Genomic DNA, 23,932 nt, shown 5'->3' on the forward strand with positions numbered 1-23,932 from the left:
GGGATAGGTACTTAAAGGCCAGAGAAGTCGCCTTCCGCACTGAAAGTCCTGGTTGACTCGTTCAATACAGAACCCTGTTCTAGTCTGGTGCGTGGAAACTTGTCCTTGGTTTAGGCTGGTGGTTTGGAGAACCCAGAACGCTGACAAGCAGCAGGCTCTCGGACGCGTCCCCGGACGGGGACTGCCCTGGCCAGCGGGCAGCTCCTGCTGATGCTGTCCAGGCGTCGCCCAGGGGGAAAGGTTGCAGAGCGGTCGGAAGGCGCGGGAGGAGTCTGGCGGTGATTGATGGGGAAAGGACGAATGAATAAAAGTACTTGTCTCGGGACGGCAGAGACCTCGAGCAACTGTGGAGGTTACTTGGTCTGGCATTCCCTAGGCGTTTCCTCAGAGCCGGACCGCCCGGCCCTGAAGGGAGGCGTGCTCGCCCCCTAGAGCGGGCTGGAACCGACCTGCGAGCCGAGCGTCCCGGGAAGGAGGTCCCCGCTCATCGCTTTGCTCCCGGTGCTTCCCATTCGCGAGGTAAACATTCTGGCTTGGTGTTGAGTTAAAATTAGTGATTGAACCTTGTCCTGGGGCTTCAGCTTGGGTTGGGAGTTTGGGGATATCTACTTTTAAATCTAATTAAAGAAAAAAAAGACGCATAGATACAATGAATTAAAATGAGGTTGGAGTAAAGGAGAGCAAATAAAAGTTTGAAGCCACTTAGAGGGGACAGACGCTTCGAAGTTCATGCTGACACTCCCCCAAGTCGGACGAGTTGTGTGGGTCAGCCGGCGCACTCCGGCGGGCGCCGGGGCGATCCGAGCGCAGGCGGCTGGGGAGTAGTGGCTTCCACCGCCGGGAGGAGTCTTGACGACGTTCAGACACCGGGTGTCCGCGTTCCCTGCGGAGCAAAATGCAGAGGTTGGCATATGCCCTTGGCCTCTGGGTGCCTTGATGCCCCCAGTCCCCACGCACCCTTAGCCAGAACTTCTGTGCTTCCCCGGGACGCACCAAAGAGCTCAAAGCTAAGCCCTAGACACCCATCCTTCTCTCTCTGGCACACCCCTTCCAGAATGCCCCGCCCCACTGCGAGTCACTAATCCCCCGGGGGAACGCAAGGGAGAAAAAAAGCACAGGGAAAGCTGGTTCGGGAAGGACAGTCGAGCGACTCAGGAGTGTCACGCGCGCCGGTTTAGCACTGGCGCGCAAACTTGAGTTACATTTGCGCGCGGACGCTCGCCGCGCGGCTGCGCTCTGCGCTAGCGGTTTGCAGGGGCGTGGCTGGGGTAGCTGCCCCAAGCTTCCAGTCTTTCTTCCCTGCGGTTCTCCAGACTCAGAGGTGCACAGCGGCCACCCGACGCCCACTGGAGCAGGCAGCAGCATGCGGCCGCCGCCAAGCTTGCGCGGACGCGCCCTGCTGGCGCTGGTCATCGCCTGCGGCGTGGCGGGGGTCCAGGGAGAAGAGAGGGGATTCCCATCGACCAGGGCCACTCTGCCACTTCCGGGACCCGGAGAGATAATGACGCCCCCCGCCGAGGTTTCCTGGCCGAAGGATCCCAACGCCAGCTTGCCGTCGACTTCTGCACCCCCGCAGATGCCTAAAGCAGGGAGAACAACCGGAGCCCGGCCACGCTCGCCTCCTCCGTGCGAGAGATCCATTGAGATCAAGGAGACTTTCAAGTATATCAACACGGTGGTGTCCTGTCTAGTGTTCGTGCTGGGCATCATCGGGAATTCCACACTGCTGAGAATCATTTACAAGAACAAGTGCATGCGAAACGGCCCTAATATCTTGATAGCCAGCCTGGCTCTGGGAGACCTGCTACACATCATCATTGACATCCCCATCACTGTCTACAAGGTAAAGGGCCAATTTTGACGGGAGGGTGCCTAGGTAGGAGGAGGAAGACGGAAGAGCCTTTGGGGGATGCTTACTCTAGAAGATCCATAGCCTCCTAAAAGTCAGCTAGCATTGGAAACAAATTCCCTACTGGTCTTCAGTAACCTTAGGCTAAGCCTCGAGCAAGTATAATCCCCACACCAGCAGGATCAGCATCACTTGGGAGGGAACATGTTAGAAAAGACATTTTATGACCCCACCTCAGACCTACTGATTTCAGAAACTCTGAGATAGAGCCCAGTAGTATGTATTTTTAACAAGCCCTCCATGTGATGAGGATGAACTGTAAACTCTGAGAACCACTGGTCCTGAAGTATTTAGTCCCTAAGCCTAGGTCACTGGGCCCACTGTCTCTAAAAAAAAAAAAAAAAAAAAAATGTGGTCCACAGATTGGCAGGACCTATGTCACCAAAGACCCGGTTAGAACTGCAACTCCAGCTGAGACTTACAAAAGCAGAATCCGCATCTTTAGATACCTAGGCGATTCACATGCACACCAACCTTGGGAAGCATTTTTGTGGAGGGCCCTAAAAGTAGAGGAGCTGGAATTGGGTTTTTTAGGAAACAAATGGGCTAGAAGAAAGAGACCAGATTAGAGAGTACACCAACACGCTTCACCTGCTGTGAATGACTGAACTGCACCTGCTCTTTAGTGCATGTCTAGAGCGGGCCAAGCCCTGGAAAGGATGGGTTACTTCCCTTTACTACTTTTGACAGCCCGCAAGTAGGTATTTCTCCATTTTACAGATGATCGACAAGATGTTCGAGGCCTCACAGTTAGTAAGAGATGGAGGTGGGATTCAAACCCAAATCTGTCAGGTCCAAAGTACAAGCTGTACCCCCATCGATTACCTTGAGAACAAACCAAAGAGCACTCAGCGTGAAGTCTCTAAATGGTTTCAGCTGCTAACGTTAATTGTGATTACCACAGGGAACCGGGCACAGAGAGCTAGGGCAGGACATAAACCCCCGCACTATTTGACTCCAGGTTGTTTTGGAACTCTAGACACATCCCGACATCTCTGGGCCTTAGTTTCCTCAACTCTACAATGAGGCTGTTAGTGCCCAGCTACTGGGGTATTGTGGTGTTAAGAAAAAGAGCCTGGGTGAAAGAGCCAGAAAATTTTTAAAGCCCATGCAAGGATCTAAAACTCTGCTTACCCATCATGATCAGCAGTAGAAAGTCACACATAAGAACAGAACCAAAGTGTAAGGAAAAGGGAATGTGCTTTGGGAATTTGCCTGAAGCTAATCCAGGGCTCAGTACAAGGGGGAAAATGTGGCATGGAGGCTGAGAAGGGGTGATAGGGGATGTTTTGATCTTTGTGGCAGGAAGCACCATGAGACATGCCTTTAATCCTAATCCAAATAACCATACTTTAAGGGAATTCTAGCAATTTCTGAAGTTTAGATATAGGATTCGGATTAAGATCCAGGCTCTGGAAGGAAACACTCCCACAAATGCGGGATAAATAGAAGAAATCCTAAAATGCTGCATGGCAACTTGTTCTCATGAAGTCTGAGTGTTTCCTGGGAGAGGTGCAATCGAAAATGGTCCCTTAGATGCAGTCACAGTTCTGTTAGAGCCAGAAGTGATGCGCTTACTTCTTAAGCAGCCCCAACGACCAACTCTTACTGTTCCAATTTGACAAAAGAATTTCAATTCAATTCATCAAAACTAACTTGAGAAACTGTAGAGTGGATGTTGCAAAATATTTAAATGAGTGAAATAAAAAGCCTTCTGAAAAGGGAGATTACAATCCAGTTTTGCTAGGCTTGCATAGAATTGTGTGAAAGGTCTCCTTGGGGAGGACTTTCTTACTTTCTTACTTTCTCTGATCACATGATTACATTTGATAAACCAGAGAATATCTGACTCCCGGGGTGGGGAGCGTGGAGGGCACACAGTTTCATTTCAATTTTCTTTACGATTTCCCTAGGAAATTACATCATTTTGCCTGAAGCCATTCAATCTGTTAAAACTGTGCTTTTACTTCTGAAGTAAACAGTCATTACAAATCTGGCCCCCCAGTCATCTATATTGGTCATAAACACATCCATCACAAAGAATAAGGTCCCATTGCCAAGTTTGCCAACGTGGAATGCTACATAGTAGCTTTTAGTTTATTTTTATCTTGCGTGTAAACATGTGTCCCTTGAAGCATAATATAATAATAATGGCTGCCATTTATTATGCACTAGGTTCTTGGTCGGTATCACTAAATCACTGCAGCAAACCCCAGGGAGGAGGTACTGTTGTCATCCCTGTTTTACAGGAAAACTCCGTGTTGGACAGGTGAGGAAGTAACTTGCCCAATGTTGCACCACTTGACAGTGGTGAAACCAGGGCTTGGACCCAGGCTATCTGGGCCCTAGAACCCGGAAGGTTCTAAGTCTTCCTAGACCTGGGGCCTTCCCTGTCCCTCTGCACTGAGTGAGCTCAGACCCAGCATTCCCTTCTCTCACATGCAGTATTCTTAGAACCTCATTTGCGTGCCCTGGTGGGATTACAGGACACGCTGCCACACGGCAGGGTGCTTGGTAAACATTTCCAGCTTTAATCTGAGTCATGTGAAGATTTCTATCTCCTGAAATTCCCCTTCAGATGATCTGTAGTACATAATATGGATAATATCACTGTTATTTTAAAGGCTTTATTTTACAAAAAACACCCAATTCAGACTAGTTAAAAGCCATTTATTCTCCTAAATAATTGTGATGCCATATAAGTAAGTTATTTTTTTTTTTAAAGAGAGAAACATAGGGCACAAGTGAGCGAGGGGCAGACAGAGAGAGAGAGAGAGAAGCAGGGCTCACCAGAAGCAGGGCTCAAGCTCACCCGAAGTGAGGTTCGTGCTCCCCTGAGGTGGGAGTCAAACTCACAAACTGTGAGATCATGACCCGAGCCAACATCAAATGCTTAACCAACTGAGCCACCCAGGTGCCCAACCATATAAGTAAGTTTTTAAAAATGCATTTAGAACCTCAGCATAATCAGGTATTATACTTAACACAAAGTAATTTAAGTGAGTTATGAATGCCATTTAAACTTATCCTAAACTGGGAGACTTTACTCTCTAAACCAATGATTTCTAAATTTTTTTTATGTTTATTTATTTTTAAGAGAGAGAGAGAGAGACAGAGAGCACAACCAGGGGAGGGGAAGAGAGAGAGGAAGACAGAATCCAAAGCAGGCTCCAGGCTCTGAGCTGTAGACACAGAACCCGACCTGGGGCTCGAACTCACGAACCCTGAGATCATGACCTGAGCTGAAGTCGGATGCTTAACCAACTGAGCCACCCAGGCACCCCTAAACTAATGATCTCTAATTTTGTTTTTGTGGGATATTACAATTATCTTTCAGGATCCATTTAATTGTATATATTATATACAATTGACATATAATTAATATGATATAATAATTATAATATATTAAAATGCAAAAAAAGTCATTCATGCATACACACACACAACATTTGCAATTTCATAGAGCCCACCTAACCCATCTGTTGGCACACCCAAGGGACATCAATGTGAATCTATTACATTAATCTGGAGGTCAGTAAATCTAGCATTCAAAAAAGTTGACAAACCCAAAATGTCATAGTCTCTGATACTGCTGTAGAATGGGACAGGACTTCACAGGGAGGTGCTGACAACCCTTAGGATATAGATCTGTTCTACCTCAAGAGACAAGGTCTCTGGAAACTTTCAGGTAAAATCAGTCCTCTCACCAGGTATCCTATGGCTGAGAGGAAATCCTATGATGAAGGCCACAGAGGTATCATAGGAAACCCAGACAAAGGAAACTGTTGAAGTACTTCATATATGCATATTCATGTAAATATGCTGAAAAGAAGAGTCTGGCTTATCCTTCCCAGCAGTGTCTGCTAAGGCTCTAACATGTTACATTATGTAAGTCCATCCAGATGAAAATGGAAAAGGCAGTCATCCAAAGCGGATATTTTTACTTCTTATGTTGCTCTATGTGCATAAACCTCCACTTACCGTTCAGAAAATTATAACTTTTATATGTATCTTTATATCTCTGTGCACAGGTGTATACACACATAAACACATATAAATAGACCGGTAAATAGCATTTGGCACAGTGCCTGGCACCTAGTAAGAAAAAAATAAATGTGTGTGTGTGTGTGTGTATGTGTAAGAATGAAAATTTGGGCTTTTTTTTTTTCAGCTTTGCCATTATAAATGTGACTACAAGTAATAGATTCATACAAATGGCTTTGCACACATGTGTGACTATATCTGAAAATTTCTAGAACTACAATTACTAAATCAAAGGGTATGTGCATTTGTGATTTTGATAGATGTCTCTATTTTATGCCCCAAAGTTATGGTTGTACTCTTAGTTTGGGTCACTATTTTATATAACATCTCCATACATATATGCATGTATTAATGTCTATCTCTAGTATATACATGGATCACCATGCCAATATTTACATGGTCTATATACATGTACCTGAACCAAAAGCCAGTATTTATAAGTATATGATGTGAGGATGAACCTCTTCTTATTCACAGGCTAGTTGTGTCCTTCCTTGTATAGACTGCGGTGAATGGGGTAACCAATATGTCTGTTGCCTATGAGAACCTATCTGACTAGTAAGTTGCGGTAGCACTGATGTCAAAGCTGTCCCAGCTGTGTACAAACAGCAAAGCAGGGGTATACTTCTGGATGCCGTGAAGGTTTTATGTTGTTGGTGGCTGATTTGTTGGTTAGTTAGTTCGTTTGGCTTCGTTTGGTTTAGCAGTGATATTTAACAAAGGTTGGTGGCAAGTTCAAGTTAAAATTTACTTAACTTCTTTTAACTTCTCAAGCAATTAAAAATTCTTAAGCAAATAATGAGTTTTTAAATTATCTCTGGATTTCATTTAACAATTTCACTCTCAGTGCTATATGGGCATGGGTAACTGAGCTAATACAGTTAATTCTCAAATGTAACTTCCTTTATGTGTAAGCAAACTGCATTTGCAAACAAATCTGCTTGTGAACTGGAAGACAGGTTATCGGTATGGACATTGGTTTGATAAGGATCCACATGTAATCAGATGTCCAGCGGTGGTGGAGTGCCTTTGAATGGCTTTGCTGTTAAGATTTCGTAAGCTACTATTAGAGGCAAAGAGCCTGCCTTCATAGTTCTGAAAGGCAAAATCGCTGATCTTTAATGTTTAACTAGTTAAGGTAGGGTATACCTGACATTTAAATGCTGGCATGTAAAAATGTGGAGTTGCTTCACTGAACCCACAAATGAGTTTTGAGTGAAGTGACCTTGTCAGGTAATCAGACATTTTCTGCTTATGACACCCTATCTTTCTGAACAAACTTAACCTTCCTCACTTCCAAACATAGACTACTTCTAGTAATTAACAAGTTTATGTGCAATTGACTAGTTTCATAGTTATAAGTAAAAGTTACTGGAACTCCATCAGATTTAACTTTTGAAGTTATAATTGTCTGATCGGTAAGTGGAGGTTTATGCACATAGAGCAACATAAGAAGTAAAAGTATCATTGGATAGGGGAGTCTGATTTCTTCCCAGATAATAATACTCCTCATCTCCAGTTAGGTAACTGAGATATTTTACTAACATTTTATAATATTTAGAGATATTCTAGTGGCAGAAGCTCTTTGAACCCAAAATGGAACCTAGATATGTTGAGATTCATTTATTTAAAGCAAAAAAAAAAAAAAGAAAAAGAAAAAGAAAAAAGAAAAAAAATTAAGGAGCACCAATTAAGCACATGTAAGGTGTTAGCTTTTAAAAAGTATTAATAGGCTATTAGCTCTGAATGACCTAGAATCAACTAACAGATAAAACTAATACCCCAACACCCACCTAGTGTCGTGCCTGCAACAGTCAGTACCAGACAGATGCTTGTGGACAAAAGATGTTACACATAAAACATAAGGACAGTGGGGCTTTGATAATCATAATTTTTATAACTGTTCAGATGAAAAAGAAAGGTGAAGTTGTTCCTCTTCCTGTATGAGAACATTGGCCATAGTTACATAATAGGTCAATAGCATAATTCAAATAATCCAGAAACTCAAGAGTTCACATTCGCAATTTATTGTTCCACACGTGGATTCCTGTGACAAAATGGTTGGTAAACTCTTGGCCTTGGGCAATGAAAGATTCGCTAGGTTAACTCTATAGTCCTTGCGTTTGCTTTTGATCTGCCACTGGCCACTCCATAAATCCAAGCCTCTTAAAATGTCATGGCAATGTTACTTTCAATATGCCCAGGCTTATCTATCAAAGGCTCTACATTTTTTCTTTGCTCACTTTAAATGAGTTGTTCAGGATGAAGATATTTCCATAGGTATACAAGAGGATGACATAGCCAAGACCCTGTTGTCTCAAGGCCAGGGAGCCACGTGCTTCATTTTGCAAAGAAAAACCATATAAGGTGATCTCTGTGTGGCTAATATGCTATAGCTGATTATTTTTAGAGAAACATGACAAATGCTAATAAATGATTAAGTGCTTCAAAGGGTGTTGACAGATAAAGCCTGAGCTTAAATAAGATTCAAGATGTAATTTATGATGTGAAACAATCTCTTTCAAGACTTTGATGAGGTTGGTTACGTTTGGGAGGCAGCTGAGTGTGGTGTATTGGGTACATCTTACCCAACAACTTCTCTAATTTTAGACTTCTGTCCTTTCCTCTTGCCAGTGCTTTTATTTTAGAGATTGATTACTTCTCTTTCCCCCTATAGACCCTCTGGGGAAAATGTAAACGAAGAAAATAGCCCAAGTGTGGTGGTAGAAGAGCAAGAAAGAGGCTCATGCTTGAGTCAGAAATTTATTAGCAAAGTTGACACAGAATTTGTCGAGCAATTCTCTGTCCCTAAGACTCACAGCCACTTTCATGCCCCCTGATTTGTGTCCTCTCTCTACTTCTGTCCTCTTTAGCTCAATTGTAGTTTCCAGAAAGGAGGAAAACTATCCTCTGGATGTTTATGTTGTACATATCTTTCTTCCCCCTCGCTCAGTGTTTTCAAACTATTTTAAAGGGCTTTGAGATTGCATGGTAATCAAATGTCTTCTCATAGTAGCTTACCAGTGTCCCAAAGATATTTTCTGGATAGAATTAGGTTTAGGTAAGACATGAGATGATTTAGTAAGATTTGTTGACTTCATGAAGTTTCAGAGTCTCTTTCTGAGCCGCGAGACCATCGGCTTGTAATTCTGACATTTTTCACGTGTCACAGTGATCATAGAAGATACAGTTCAGCTACATGAATCAAAAAATCTACTAGGTCTGTAAACAGCATTTCTTAATGCTCTTAGTTGGACTCTTCAGAATATGTAACATGTCAGTGAGTTTTTAAGCACAAATTGTGCATGTATTCTTAAATTCGAATAATAGGAGAGTAGCAATCTATTTATTGACCTGTTACAGACTTGGAAATAGATTTCATTGTAACACTAGCAGAGAATATATTTAAAGTAAACTTAAATTTCTCCTAAGATATATTTTTTTAAGCTTTTCTTTTTGCTTCTGGAGATTTTGTTTCAGGAAACTCCATTCACCTTCATGGAGTCAATGTTGTATTTAAGCAAGTCATAGGAATGTTTCCAGAGCAGGAAAAACCCTCTGTTCTGCGGGTGTGCACGCAACAGATTCTTGGAGACAGAACCTCTGTCTCGCCCAACTCCAGGGGGCGTTGTTCACACTGTCGTCTGTTGAAGTGTCACCCCTGGGGTTATGCTGGCATTATTTCTGACCCACATATTTCTAATCCTCACGACCTAATTTTTAGGTGATTAAGTGCATTTTAATGGATGCAGAATGGAACTTGTAATTGATACCTGTCCCCAAGGGCACAGGTACGACATACGTCAAGAAAATATTTTCTGTGTACCTGACCAGCAGCTTACCTTAAATTCTGTCCATACGTACGATTAAAAAAGAAATGAAAATCCCTTAATAAGCATGCTCTATCTTTAAAATGCCAGTTCAAATGCAGAAAAATTCTTATCTGCTGCAGGAAACAGATAAAAACAGAAGAATACACCCTTTCCCAAAGCTGTGAAACACAACCACTCCATATTTCCCTCTTTTGACTCTCACTGTAAAAACATTTCTATAATACCAGTCATTTGAAAGAAAGTTTCACACTTCATCACAGCCGTCTGGCAAAGTAACCCTGGTTGTTGTTGTAAATATATTGCTCACCCAGCCTTTTAAACAATCATGTCCTACAGCATCTCCATGCTTAGGCAGCCATCTCCACCAAATTTACAACTAAAGCTCCTGGTAGGATCCCGTTAGATATTGAGAAACAGTAAGTTCTGTTTTATGTCAGTCATTTCCTTGGCAGCTTTGAGTAGGAGCGACAGGATGGGAGAGGAACTTTTGCTTTTCACTTTTTCTAGCCTGTTCGGAAGGCGGAACTCCAAAAAGAGAAGAGCCAACCATCACCCCGCAATCCCTCAGGGCCCTGGCTCCGTGTGTCAAGAAGATCTGATCCTCTGGAAAGAGGAAGGAAGGGCATGGAATAGACGATACAAAAACAAACAAACAAACAAACAAACAAACAAACAAACAAACAATAAATGCATAGCCATCTCAGTTCTCTAAAGACTTTGTTCCAAATATGAGAACTGAAAGTTCATGACAATAGTTTTATTATAAGATTTCTGCCTTATGATTGCATTCATGCATTCATCCATTGCACACTCATTCACTGTTAATCAACAGGCATTTAATGAGTGACCACTGTGTGCCAGGCACTATGCTGGACATTAAAAATGTGATAGAGTATTCTGAAACAAGTAAATAGTTAAAACTCAGTATATACTCTTGATTTAAAAAATAGGAAAATAAAATGGTATATAAGGTTAATGAAGCGATTGGACATTTATTAGTGCAAGACGGTTAACTTTCAAATTTCCTGACTTTATGGGGCTTAATTCCTTTGGGCATTAACAGTGGTATGTATTAACAAGGTTTTCTCCATTTAATTTCTCAGGAATGTGATTTTTAATTAAAAAGATAAATGAAAAATGTAAATCTCCCAGTTGGAGAGATTTTGTAGGAATCATTAACAATACTTATAAAAAGGGGATATTTATTTCCTATTCATGCTATTTATCCTTTTAGAAATTAAGAAAAAATATATAATATAAAAATAATTGTTAAATGTAATAGAAAAATAATGTATTTGTATGCTATTGCCTTTTTTCTAAATTTTTTTACACTTATTTATTTTTGAGAGACAGAGAGAGACAAAGCACAAGTGGGGGAGGGGCAGAGAGAGAAGGAGACACAGAACCCGAAACAGGCAGCCCGATGCAGGGCTCGAACCCACAAACCATGAGATCGTGACCTGAGCCGAAGTCAGATGCTCAACCGACTGAGCCACCCAGGTGCCCCTGTATGCTATTGCCTTCTTTTCTTTCATAAACGGCCATTCCAACATAAAGTTATGCAGTCATGGTCATCCTTGAGTAGAAATCTTATAATCAGTACGATCACGTCTTTTTTCAGTCTAGTGTTGATTTACTTATTTGTTTTTATTCATACAAAAGAAACGTTCTCGGGAAGCAGTGTAAACCATAAGGGAAGGGAATGAGCACAAGCGTGGGCTATCATTTGTCGAATGGACACCACGCTGTAGGACCTAACAGTGTCAAAAGCTCTTGGTTGGTTGAGTCATCGCAATATGAAAACCAGTAACAGTTATGGGAGTAATTTCTAACTGGTTCACATTTAATTAGTGGTAGGTAATATATATTCAAACTTACTTTTAAGCAGAACCTAGACATTTAATTCCTGTGATAGGGACCAAGAAACAATACAGAACTCTAACATTGATTTTGCAATTAGAGAGACTTGTCTGGTTGCGTGCTTGATTTGTTTTCAGTATTCAGATCTTGCCCTTAAGTTATCTAATTGAATGGAGTGAAGTCCAAAGAAAAAACTCAACATGAGGAATAAGAATGTGTTATTGCTGGGTTTAAAGTTAGAATTACTTCCTCTTGCAATAAAAAGAATCAATTTCCCCTACAAGAGGAAAGCTATACTGTTGTACTTCAAATTAGGTGTTGGATGTCAGGATTTTTGTCAACAAAGAGTGAAATAATTAATTTCCAGTTATCACAAAAATCTATAAGAACATTCTTTCACTGAAATTTAAAGATGGCACCTTGGTTGAGAGTGATGTTTGTTTTTAAATTTTAGTAAATCTTCCTTCACTTCCACTTGGGGTTTTGTTCACCGTTAAGCAAGGGGTTGATGTCTTTGCATTTTAAATAAGCTCCCAGCACTAAATTGCCCAAGACTTACTGGAAGCCATGAAGACCAAGATGAGCATCAGAAGTGGGCATGGTTTCTGCCACTGGGTAGCTGGCTTCTCAGAGTCTCCACAAAGCCTTCTGGTTGGAGAGAGGCAGGGGTTGCCAAAGTCACCCTTCTCATTACAAAATAACAGAAGTGACAGTGGGCACTTTGTCTCTCATCTTTTGTGGCCTTCCAGGACCAGCAGCATTCGGGCCTGAATTAAAAGCCCACAAAGCCAAAAAAGCTGATGAAGGTTAATGCTCCCGGGTTTGCAGTTCCTTTCCCTTTGGAAGGGTAGATTAGAAAATTGTAAGCCCTCAGTTATGATTCGGTTTCTGACTATCTCTGTGTCGAACGTGAAGAGAATGGTTACAATTTTCAGTTTGTGTTTCCCTATCCCCTGTGATAACTTGGGTCAGAGGTTGAGCTGCAGGCCTCCCAGTGGTATGAAGAACAATCCTCCAATTTCTGGGCTGAGCCAAAAACAATAGTAACCTCAAAACAGGGCCTGGATTCAGTACAGGGCTCCTTTCCATTGACCAGACTTCTTTCCCTTCAGTGGCCTGGACGCTCATTCATCTTGATTCATCTGATGCCTGCACCTAGGTGATCCTAATATTTGCATATCTGGAAATAGTTTGAGGCAAATAAGATATTTGGAAATATGTTAATTTTTGGATATTATGTGAATGAAATGGCTACGTGCTTAGGAGAGATTTTATTTTGCATCTAGATATTTTTACCATTGACACATAGGTATGGGTCAAAATGCGAATATTGATTTAATTCTAAACAATCTTTTTTCTATGGTCAGTTTCTCCAAAACGCTATATAGACTCTAAAATCAGACCATGTGGGTTCAAATGTGGATCGGTTACTTCAGTGAGTAATAAACCAAGTTACCAGGACAAGTAACCAAGTGAGTAAAGCAAGGACAGATATATTACTTGTCAAATGATGAATAGTAAATAACCCCAAAACTTAGTGGCTTGAAACAATAAACTTTTATTATCTCACACCTTGTCTGTGGCTCTAGAATTCAGGAACCGCTTAGCTGGGTGCTTCTGGTCCAGCGTCTCTCATGAGGGTGCAGTCAAGGTATTTGCCAAGGGCTTCAGTTTTCTGAAGATTTGCCTAAAGCTGGAGGAATCTCTCATTCATACAGCTGGTAAATTTGTGCTGGTCTCACCTTTTTTTCTTTTCTTTTTTTTTTTTTAACGTTTACTTATTCTCGAGAGAGAGACAGAGACAGAGTGTGAGTGGGGGAGGGTCCGAGAGAGGGGGAGACACAGAATCTGAAGCAGGCTCCAGGCTCTGAGCTGTCAGCACAGAGCCTGATGCGGGCCTCGAACTCACAAACTGTGAGGTCATGACCTGAGCCGAAGTCAGATGCTTAACCGACTGAGCCACCCAGGTGCCCCTGGCAAATTTTTGCTAGTCGTTTGCAGGAGGCCTAAGTTCCTCACCATGCTGGCCTGCCCACAGACACTTGGGTGTCCTCCTGACATGGCACCTGGTCTCCTGAGAATGAGTGATCCACCAGACCACAAGGAGAAAGCCATATGCCTTTTGTGAACTAGTCTCCGACATCACACATCATCCCGTTCACCACATTCTGTTCGTAGAAAGCAAATTGTTAAAGCCAACCCTCATTCAAGGAAAGGGAAACGAGGCTTCTTCACCTTGTGAAGGGAGGAGCAGCAAAGAATTTGTGGACGTATTTAAAACCAACACAGTATGTTAATAACCTTCTAAGTGCCTCAGTTTTCTTATCTGTAAAATGGGGATCAGTAGTACTATGTCCTAGGATTTCTTCAGAGATGTCAACAATATGGTATGTGCAAAGTGCTTAGAATAATGCCTAACCCATTTGCAAGTGCCACCTAACTGTTAGTTTTGTTTTCTTTCTTTTTTTTTTTTTTTTTTCCTGATACCTCTAAGAGCAATCAGAATTAGAAATATTGTCTGGATAATTCATAGGAAGCTGGTCTGGTAGAGTCCTTGGAACTGGTTGGAACTTTTTTATTCTTATGTTTCCAAGGGCAATTGGCGGTTCCTTTAAAGTATCTTAAGTTCATAGCCGGTTCAGACCTAAGGCATCCTGAGTCTGATGAATGAGTCTGAATGGCTCCATCATTCATGTGACAAACCTCTTAGTTCCCTGACTCCTCGTGTCTTATATCCAAACCATAACAAATCCTCCTGGCTCCACCTTCAAATATAAAAATATATTTGGTCTGCAACCCATTCGTTCAGCCCCAGGTTACCACCGGGTCTAGCTGACCACAATCTCTCATCAAAGCTTCCTTTCTCGACCCCACATTCTATTCTACATTGAGCATCCACACTGATCTTTTTACTTATTTTTATTTTTTTAATGTTTACTTATTTTTGAGAGGGAGAGCACAAGCAGGGAGGGGCCGAGAGAAAGAGGGAAACAGAATCCCAAGCAAGCTCACACTGTCAGCACAGAGCTTGATGTGGGGCTCAAACTCACAAACTGTGAGATCACGACCTGAGCCCAAATCAAGAATCAGACGCTTAACTGAACCACCCAGGCTCCCCTGACAGTGATCTTCTTCAACCATAAATAAGACCATGCCATTTCCCTGTTTAAAAACGGACAATGTACTTCCTCGAAAATTATTCAGACGACTCCTTCTACAACATCATCTCTTAGACACTTGGCCTGGGTCTTGATAGACTTCTTTGTGTAAGGTCAGCACACTAGGCTTATTTTCTTACCCCGAGACCTTTGCACTTGCTCCTTCCTCTGCCCTGAATGCACTTTGCATGGCTCACTTTCTTACTGTAGTCAGATCCCTTACTCCTATGTTGCCTCTTCAGAAAGATGTTGCTTGAGAAGCTTATCAAGAAATTACTCCAAATCCCACTATACCCTCTTCATATAATGGCAATAACCATATGACACCATATTAAATATTTGTGTGCGTTTTTTTATATGCCTCCTTCACTAGCCTGTAATCCCTAGGAGAGCAGGGAGTTTGCCTTATTCACTGATATGCACCCTGTACTCAGAATGGTGTCTGGCATATAGTGAATGCTCAATAAATGCTTATTGAATGAATGAATGAATGAATGAACAAGCAGAATTCTGACCCAATTGACTAATCCAGAAGTCACAAGTAGTCTGATCTACAGATATATTTTTTGATACAATGTTATTTGACAGTGTTTTTTAAAAAATATGAGTTAGGGGCGCCTGGGTGGCTCAGTTGGTTAAGCGGCCGACTTTGGCTCAGGTCATGATCTTGCGGTTCGTGAGTTCGAGCCCCGCGTCGGGCTCTGTGCTGACAGCTCAGAGCCTGGAGCCTGTTTCAGATTCTGTGTCTCCCTCTCTCTCTCACCCTCCCCTGTTCATGCTCTGTCTCAAAAATAAATAAACGTTTAAAAAATTTTTTTTAAATGAGTTAAAAACTTTTATAATTATGAGGTTTTATATAAAAATTTGATTTTTTTAGTTAAAATCAAGAGTTGTGTTTTGTTGTTGGTTTTTAATGTGGGATTCCTTGGCAAAAATCATATCATGGTCTTTAAGCAGCTTCCCCTTTTAGATGGGATTTACCCCACACCCTACCACTCTCTATTATCTTCCTGACACCAATGACTTCTTTACACCCGGCTTCTCTACCCCTCTGTGTTACCTGCCTGGCCCTGTAGATCTTCAGGACCTTAGATGAAGCATGTCTGTGGTAAGCTTGTCAACATCTGTCCTACATGTCAGAGTAACTTTTTGTATCTAACTTGGAAATGAAATTGGTCTCGTGTTGGAGCTCGAAGTCATATTCATACTAGACACATATTTCAGCCTTTGGTGCCATTTTGGAACAATCACACATCTTGACAGACTCCACAAAGAAACTTCACTAAAGTGAAAGGACAGAAAGACTCAATTGTGTTTCAAAATAGTTTTCACTTTTGGAAGATTATTTTTTAAAACATTAAAAAAAAAAAACATTGATTTGAAATACTTTTCTTTATTTTCAAAACCTCAGGAACATTCAATCCAGATGTTCACCTAAAGTGATTCATTAACCAGTGTGGGCACACCCAGTTGTCCTAAGAAAGAAATTAACTGGTTTTCACAAGAGATGGTTGTACATCTATTGTGAAAGCTGGAAGGAGAGAAATATATGTATAATAGCAAGAACTTATGTCTTTTTACTCATGGTAGAGCCAGTGCCTATATGTTTTAGGGGTTTGAATATGGCATTCACAACATGGCAGGAACTGAATTAGGCAGTTGCAGAGGCCATATTCTGCCTTATACTCTAGGGATTCAAGAGAGCAAAAACTAAACAAAACAAACAAGTAAATGTTATAATACATGCAATAGTTGTTGACAGGTGCTATGGATAAAAAGGAAAGTCGAGTAGGGTAAGAGAGACAGGAACCCGGCTAGTTACTGTACTAATAATGGGGTTAAAGTAGGTTATGTTGAAAAGATGAGGTTTAAGCAAAATCTGAAGGAGGTAAGGGAGTTAGCCCAGTGGATCTGTGGGGAAAGAGCCTTCCAGAATAAGGAAACACCTAGAGTAAAGCCCTAACACAGCAGTGTGTCTAGGGTGTTCAAGGAGCAGTGTGCGTATTCCCGCTGAGTTTCTGGGCACTCATGTTGACTACAGTAAAGTGGAAATATGCAAATACACATTTGTCATCTGTTTTTAACATTTATCATCTATATTTTGGTTTGGCCATGACCTGAGCATGTGAGACTCCACGACAGTAGAAGAGATGTTTTCATTGCATCACATTCAGTTTTCCAAGGGGAACTTACAAGATCGGCCCCAGTTAGCCCCATGGTGGAGATTCTGATCCTAAGCTACTGTGTATGCATAACAAATTCTCCTGAACTGGCCGCATTTTCATTATTCCCAACCGCTCTCCTGATCCATATATCGAACACTGATGCTTTTCAAAGGAGTAATCCATGAGGAAAAGAAGAAGAACTGGAATTGGTTATCTAACTCTGCATGTTAATTACCGCCCACTAAGTAATGCAGTTCAGAGGGCACCGTGTGAAAATCTTGCTCACAGAGCTTCATGTCTTCTCAATGCAGCTGCTTGCCGAGGACTGGCCCTTTGGAGTTGAGATGTGTAAGCTGGTGCCTTTTATCCAGAAGGCCTCCGTGGGAATCACTGTGTTGAGTCTATGTGCTCTAAGTATTGACAGGTAAGAGCGTATATTTAAGCCAGGTATATCCTGAACACTATACTAGTGATTGCTATGTTACTTAGAAACTAAACTATGTAATTCAATAAAAGCAGGCTCTGCAGCTTGACAAATAATTCTATTTTGTACTTCAGATATCGAGCCGTTGCTTCTTGGAGTCGAATTAAAGGAATCGGGGTTCCAAAATGGACAGCAGTCGAAATTGTTTTAATTTGGGTGGTCTCTGTGGTTCTGGCAGTCCCTGAAGCCGTGGGTTTTGATATGATAACCATTGACTACAAAGGACGTTACCTGCGAATCTGCTTGCTTCGTCCCACTCAGAAAACAGCCTTCATGCAGGTGAATTTTACCTTTTCCTTTCCTTTCCGTTCTTGCCTTATAAATATTTAGCTACTTTCCGCCTGATCTTCCCTTCTTGGGAAGCTATTGATTTATGACTGTCCTTGGCATAAATTAAGAGTGTAAGCCTCTGGACCGGGGGGCTAACGGTGACTAATGACCCATGCTGCGGAAAGCTAGGTCACTACTTCCACAAAAATTCCCTGGTGTTCAGGGATACAGATAAAGCAAGTTCACATGAGAGGATCGATTTGGACGTATAGCTTTTCTACTCATCTCCTCCATAAGGACTGCCAACTACTACATATTCCTCATAAGACAACACAGCAGCCATCAGAGGGAGTGGGTGGTTCAGTGAGTGATCCAGTAGGAGATGCCCGGATGTGGAAGGATTCTGAATGGCAAGCCTGCCCTCTGTCTAAAGGGAAAGCTGCCATTGCAAAGAATTTTTCGTCTTGGCCATTTATTCAAGAACGTTGAATCAGGAAATGGGGGAAAATGGCAATGCTGGTATTTGAAGACAGATCTTGAGTATAAAAGACTCTTCCCAACAGAATGGATTAAGAGGTGTTAATGCAGGTGTCACCAATGGTTATTTTCTATTTCACATATAAGAAGACTATATACAACTTTAGGGATTATATGTATCCCGGTAATTAAAAGAAAAAAGAAGTGGGGCGCCTGGGTGGCTCAGTCGGTTAAGCGTCCGAGTTTGGCTCAGGTCGTGATCTCGTGATTCATGGATTCGAGCCTCCCCCCCCCCGTCAGGCTCCATGCTGACAGCTCAGAGCCTGGAGCCTGCTTCAGATTCTGTGTCTCCTTCTCTCTCTGCCCCTCCCCTGCTCATGCTCTGTCTGTCTCTGTCTCTCAACAATACATAAATGTTAAAAAAAAATTTTTTTAAGAAAAAAGAGGGACATTAATGTGAAATTGAGAATGAGATTGCTATCTTCTTGTGTCTTATTAGTTAAAAGGAAAAAGTTTTCTGCATAGATTACATAAATTCTGCTCCAACACAGTTGGAAAAAAAGATAGAGCAGAAATAAAGTAAAAAAAAAAAAGCCTAAGTCATAAGCAGCTTTGATTTTCTAATTGATAAGTGAGATTCATACATTTCTTAGCTAAATAATTAATGCAGACCTTTCCACATCTATTTTTGTCTGGGAAACACACTTGTTAAAAAGTGAATGCTTCCCTTAAACACTAGGATGTCTTCACATATTCAGATGTGGTATTTCACAGAAAGAGTACCTTAAGAATGTTTTTGCTTAAGGATAATTTGCTTATGTGAAGGCAAAAATATTTGAATTACCAAATATTTTTAATTTTGCCCAACTGCCTAAATTTTTGAGCAGAATTACAGCACACTGCCTTAGAGAATTGAAATGCCCTTTAAGGAATGTTTGTTATACTTAGTATAAGTATTTAGTTATTTGTTCAGTAGATGTGGCCTGAAATATTGTATATAGTGTTTAGGAAATGTATCTACTTTAGAAGTAGATGAGTATGTTGTTGTTTTTTTTTAATTCAACGTGTGGTGTAGAAGATGTTTTTTTACAGAGGAATGTTAACTCATAGAATTTTCTCTTCTCCATAGTTTTACAAGACAGCTAAAGATTGGTGGCTATTTAGTTTCTATTTCTGCTTGCCATTGGCCATCACTGCATTTTTTTATACCCTGATGACCTGTGAAATGTTGAGAAAGAAGAGTGGCATGCAGATTGCTTTAAATGACCACTTAAAGCAGGTAAGAAAATAGAAATATGTGCTGACTCACAATTATAATTATGAATAAGAAAATTATTACAATGACAACAAATTAAAATTATTATACACTAGACCATACTTCCTTTCTCTTGCTTCCAGTATTTTTGAAAATACAAAGAATATTTTTTATATTATCTATCGAGAGATAATTCTGTTCTACGTAATCTAAAAAGATCTAGAAAGATCCATTACCTTTTTAAGGTGAATCTCTAGTCACTTTACTTCTAATTCACATCAACTATTCGACTTAAAGCTTGATGTTCTGAATTTGTACAAATGCCACTGGCTTTTTGTAAACAATATTAAATATTCTGTTTGGGAAGTGGGAACACTGTGATTATCTGAATCCTCTATTTAGTCCCTGACTATGGTTTTATTACAGAGACGGGAAGTGGCCAAAACGGTCTTTTGCCTGGTCCTCGTCTTTGCCCTGTGCTGGCTTCCCCTTCACCTCAGCAGGATTTTGAAGCTCACTCTTTATGATCAGAATGATCCTAATAGATGTGAACTTTTGAGGTAAGAAAAGTAAACTAGACCGATTTTTGTAGGTAAACGCCATTCAGAAGGTTTTTCCACTGGTCCCTTGCAGAGACAGAGTACCATTTTGCTAGTCTTTAGGGAGCAGTTACGATTCTCACTTTTCCCCCTTCACTCCTGTTGTAGAGGAAGGAATAAAGCAGACTAATAAGAACACTGAGAATCGAGAGGCAGAGCTCTCTCCATTCGATCATAAAATGATCAAAATGTTGAGTGGGTGGCACTGTTGAAAATATAAGCTCCAATTCTCCTTGGCACTTTGCAAAGCCTTCTCAGCCAGCCTCAGCACTTCTGAATGAGATTTTATTGTCAAAGAGAGAATTGGGCATGGGAGGGAGGGGCATGATGACAGAGAGAGACAGAGAGAGAGAGAGATCATTATGAGCAAAGACCAGTGATGAAGTCAAACTATTGTATATGAGTAATGTTTTTCCCCCAAAACTCAAGAGTTTGCAAGGAATATAGGCTTAAAGCAACAAAGACATGTTTTGGAATATTTCTTACAGCTTTTTATTGGTGTTGGACTACATTGGCATCAACATGGCCTCCCTGAATTCCTGCATTAATCCTATAGCTCTGTATTTGGTGAGCAAAAGATTCAAAAACTGCTTTAAGGTGAGAGTATTTCAAAATAAAAAAGCTCTTTTTTAGCCTGGCATCAAACATAACCTTTGCAAACAATTCAGATTTATATCTAAAGAGATTTAGTCAATTATTTTACAGTATTCCCTTGCATTACATCACAGATAATTTTTTAAAATATGACTTCTGCTCAAAACTCACTCTACTTGATTTCTGCCTATAAATCCTCATCAACCACTCCCTTCTGCCTCAACCAATCAGTTGTACTTGGAGAAATGCTCAGAAAATTAACAAAAAGGACATGCATTGATGTCTGACAGATGTCATATGGTAAGAGCTAAACATGAGTTAAATGCCTTGTTCCCGTTTTCAGTAGGTTTTGGACTACGGCAGCATGGCTTGGATTATAACTAACTTAGTATCTTTTTCAAATGGGACATGAGAATAGCAAGTCTAGTGGAGACATGTAATTCAGGTTCTACCTCCTCTTTGCCACCTTGCTTGTAGAGCAGAGTTGTGCTACTTGATGTGGAGTACGTGTATTATTCTTCGTTTGGCCACTTGCACTGTAACATCCATCCATTCATTCACTCCTTCGACAATCTAATATGAATGACATATTCCCTTCCCTTATATGGGAATGATCCATTTGTCCCTGGTAGCTCATTACTGGAAAGAACTCAGCTTCCTCAAAACATCTAAATCAGTCTTAAGTTCTTTGCCCACTCATAAGCTCATGAATTGTAGAGCTAGAAGAGAACGTTCATCAAGGTCGACTCCCTCCTTTTAGAGAACAGAAAACAATGGACCTCCCAGTTCCTTATACATACAGATCCTCAGAAAACAAACAGTATGAACAAAGTTTGGGGATTTAAAAAAAATCCAAGAAAAGAAATTGGATGGATCAAACCGAGACATTAATGTACTTTCTAAGTTCATTGTGTGACGGTATTAAAAAGGCCCACGAGCATAACACGTGGCTGACAAAAACATCAATACAACATTAAATTCACTGACATAGAAAGCAGGCTACAGAGTAGTACATATAGTACAATTTTATTAAGATAACACACTCATGCACACATGCACATATACGGTCGTGTGTTTATATGTATGGTGTGTGGTAATATTTCTACTTGCATAGGAAGAAGTCTTGAGTTATATATTTATCAAATATTAAGAGAATTTCTCAAGTAAGCGAGAGTAAATATCAAGAATGAGTGCTTTTCCCTTTTAATTTTAATGAAAAGGTGAGTTTTAGTGATATACATTTCTTTCCCTGTATTTTCTAGTATAAAAAACTATCATGTACTACTTGTGTAATTATATGCTGTTAAAGGGAAAAATAAGACAGCATAGAAGGGAAGTGGCCAAGAACTCCCGATCATGCCCAGACAGTCAGAACCCTAGAAAGTAGGAAGAGTCATGACAGTAACTGATGTGAACGGCTAACGAGTTACTTTGCTCTGTACAGTCATGCCTATGCTGCTGGTGCCAGTCATTTGAAGAAAAACAGTCCTTGGAGGAAAAGCAGTCATGCCTGAAGTTCAAAGCTAATGATCACGGATATGACAACTTCCGCTCCAGTAATAAATACAGCTCATCTTAGGAGAAGGAATAGTCACTTAATTTCATTTTCTTTATTGTGGACAGAAGTCACTAAAACAAGGAGGCGTTTGCCAAAACAAAACAACTGTGTGCTTGCACAAAACAATGTAAAAGTGTGAGAGTGATTATTTTCTTAACACTCACAGTGACCCATGACTCTCTATGAGCTATTTATTGCCTGAGAAAACAAAAGCCTTGAGAATTAAGAAAGCCTCCTCGTGAAAGCACTTACTTTTACACAGCCAGCACTCCAGTGTAGCTCTTAATAACTTCCAGTACATTCCTGCACCGCTTAGGTTTAGGTTGAACTCACTCTGAATTCCTGTTCAAGAGGTTTATGTTTTAAATTCATGTGAATCTGATATAAAGGAAAATTGTGTCACTGTAAAATGGAATCTTTGAATAAAGTTTAAATGACTCAATTTAAAATTTTAAAAAACCCTTTAAAAGAAACTTTTCTTAATTCGTGGTGTCAAACCATTGGCTGGACTATAAAATGTGAAAGCAAGTTTAGCTGGTGTATCTTTTTTTTTTTTTTTTTCACATTAGAAACATAATTAAAGGATCAGGAGGTAGCATCAGAGAGATTGAGGTTTTTGAAAATCATTACTCTTTCTCCATTGAGATAAGGCCAAATGTCACAAAGGGAAGGAGAGAGAAGGTTTGGAATGCTTTCCCAAAAGACTGCTTTGAAGTCTCCTACTCATGTATTCTGCGAAGAAAATGCTACCTATGATTTTTTTTCAAGATTATTAAAATATCCTCCTTTCACTACTATAGTTGAAACACTATTTGTTTATTTTGTCATCTGCAAGGACTTAGCCACAATTATAGGACATGCAGATGATTCAACAAAGGGCCAGCCCCAGCGTTTAGTACCTTTACAATGGAGAGATGCCAGTAACCACCTAAGGGACAGGACGTGAGTTGCCTGGAGCAGGGCCCACAGGGCGCAGGAGAAAGCAGGGTCCTCTCCCACCTGCTGCAGTCAAAATGGTCTCTGGCGTAGGTGTAATATGATAATTAAAACACTGTTTTTTGAAATCACACAAATTAATCAATTTAACAACTACTTGTAAAGCTTATTACTAATTTTTATATCATTTTTATAAATAACTAATAAAAAACAGTTTTTGATGTGGTGCTTTTTTGTCACATACAGGCAAAAGTGCTTTTGGGGACTGTAAGGACCTCTTTCTTTGTGCATTCTTGCCTAATTCTTTCATCTCCCCAGCAAAGCGCCTTAGGTTAACTTGGGATGATATGTGTGTGAAAATATGTACAAGAGAGAACGGAAGAGAGAGGAAATGAGGTGGGGTGGGAGGAAACCCACAGGGACGGATTCCCATTCTTAGCCTGACGTTCGTCATTGCCCCGTCACATCAATGCAAAAGGTCCTGATTCTGTTCCAGCAAAACACAGTGCAATGTTCTCAGAGTGACTGCAGGAATAAATTGGGCCCAAGAGCTTTAACTCTGTCTTAAAATATAGCAGAGTTTCTACTTTTTTTTTTTTTTTTCCTTTAGTAACCCTGGGCCACGTGCTGGAAATGAGCTAGCAATGTTGTTTTCTGCCAGCATCTAATGTGACAATACAGCAAACCAAAACCCCAAGATGTGGCCAAAAAGAAATGACACTAATTAATTCACATGCCACATGGATTCTATTTACAGATCACTCACGGTCTTGTTTATTAGTTTCTTCCC

General features: G+C 40.8%; 1 protein-coding gene across 1 annotated transcript; it reads left to right on the plus strand.

Moving 5' to 3' along the window:
* Positions 1–333: 333 nt before the first annotated feature.
* EDNRB (endothelin receptor type B) lies at positions 334–23,363 on the plus strand. The gene is made up of 8 exons (XM_058682330.1): positions 334–519; positions 1,314–1,843; positions 17,281–17,393; positions 17,528–17,732; positions 19,330–19,479; positions 19,882–20,015; positions 20,543–20,651; positions 22,093–23,363. Exons 2-8 carry the CDS (start codon positions 1,364–1,366, stop codon positions 22,225–22,227), a joined length of 1,326 nt encoding a protein of 441 aa, XP_058538313.1. The 5' UTR covers positions 334–519; positions 1,314–1,363; the 3' UTR covers positions 22,228–23,363.
* Positions 23,364–23,932: the final 569 nt, after the last annotated feature.

This window comes from Neofelis nebulosa, chromosome 1 (assembly GCF_028018385.1).
Source record: "Neofelis nebulosa isolate mNeoNeb1 chromosome 1, mNeoNeb1.pri, whole genome shotgun sequence".
NCBI classification, from domain to species: domain Eukaryota; kingdom Metazoa; phylum Chordata; class Mammalia; order Carnivora; family Felidae; genus Neofelis; species Neofelis nebulosa.

Coding starts and splice junctions, on each gene's coding strand:
- EDNRB (XM_058682330.1), top strand. CDS start 1,364: ATGCGGCCGCCGCCAAGCTTGCGCGGACGCGCCCTGCTGGCGCTGGTC. Junction 19,480..19,881: donor TAAATGACCACTTAAAGCAG/GTAAGAAAATAG, acceptor GTTTTATTACAG/AGACGGGAAGTGGCCAAAAC. Junction 20,652..22,092: donor GATTCAAAAACTGCTTTAAG/GTGAGAGTATTT, acceptor TGCTCTGTACAG/TCATGCCTATGCTGCTGGTG.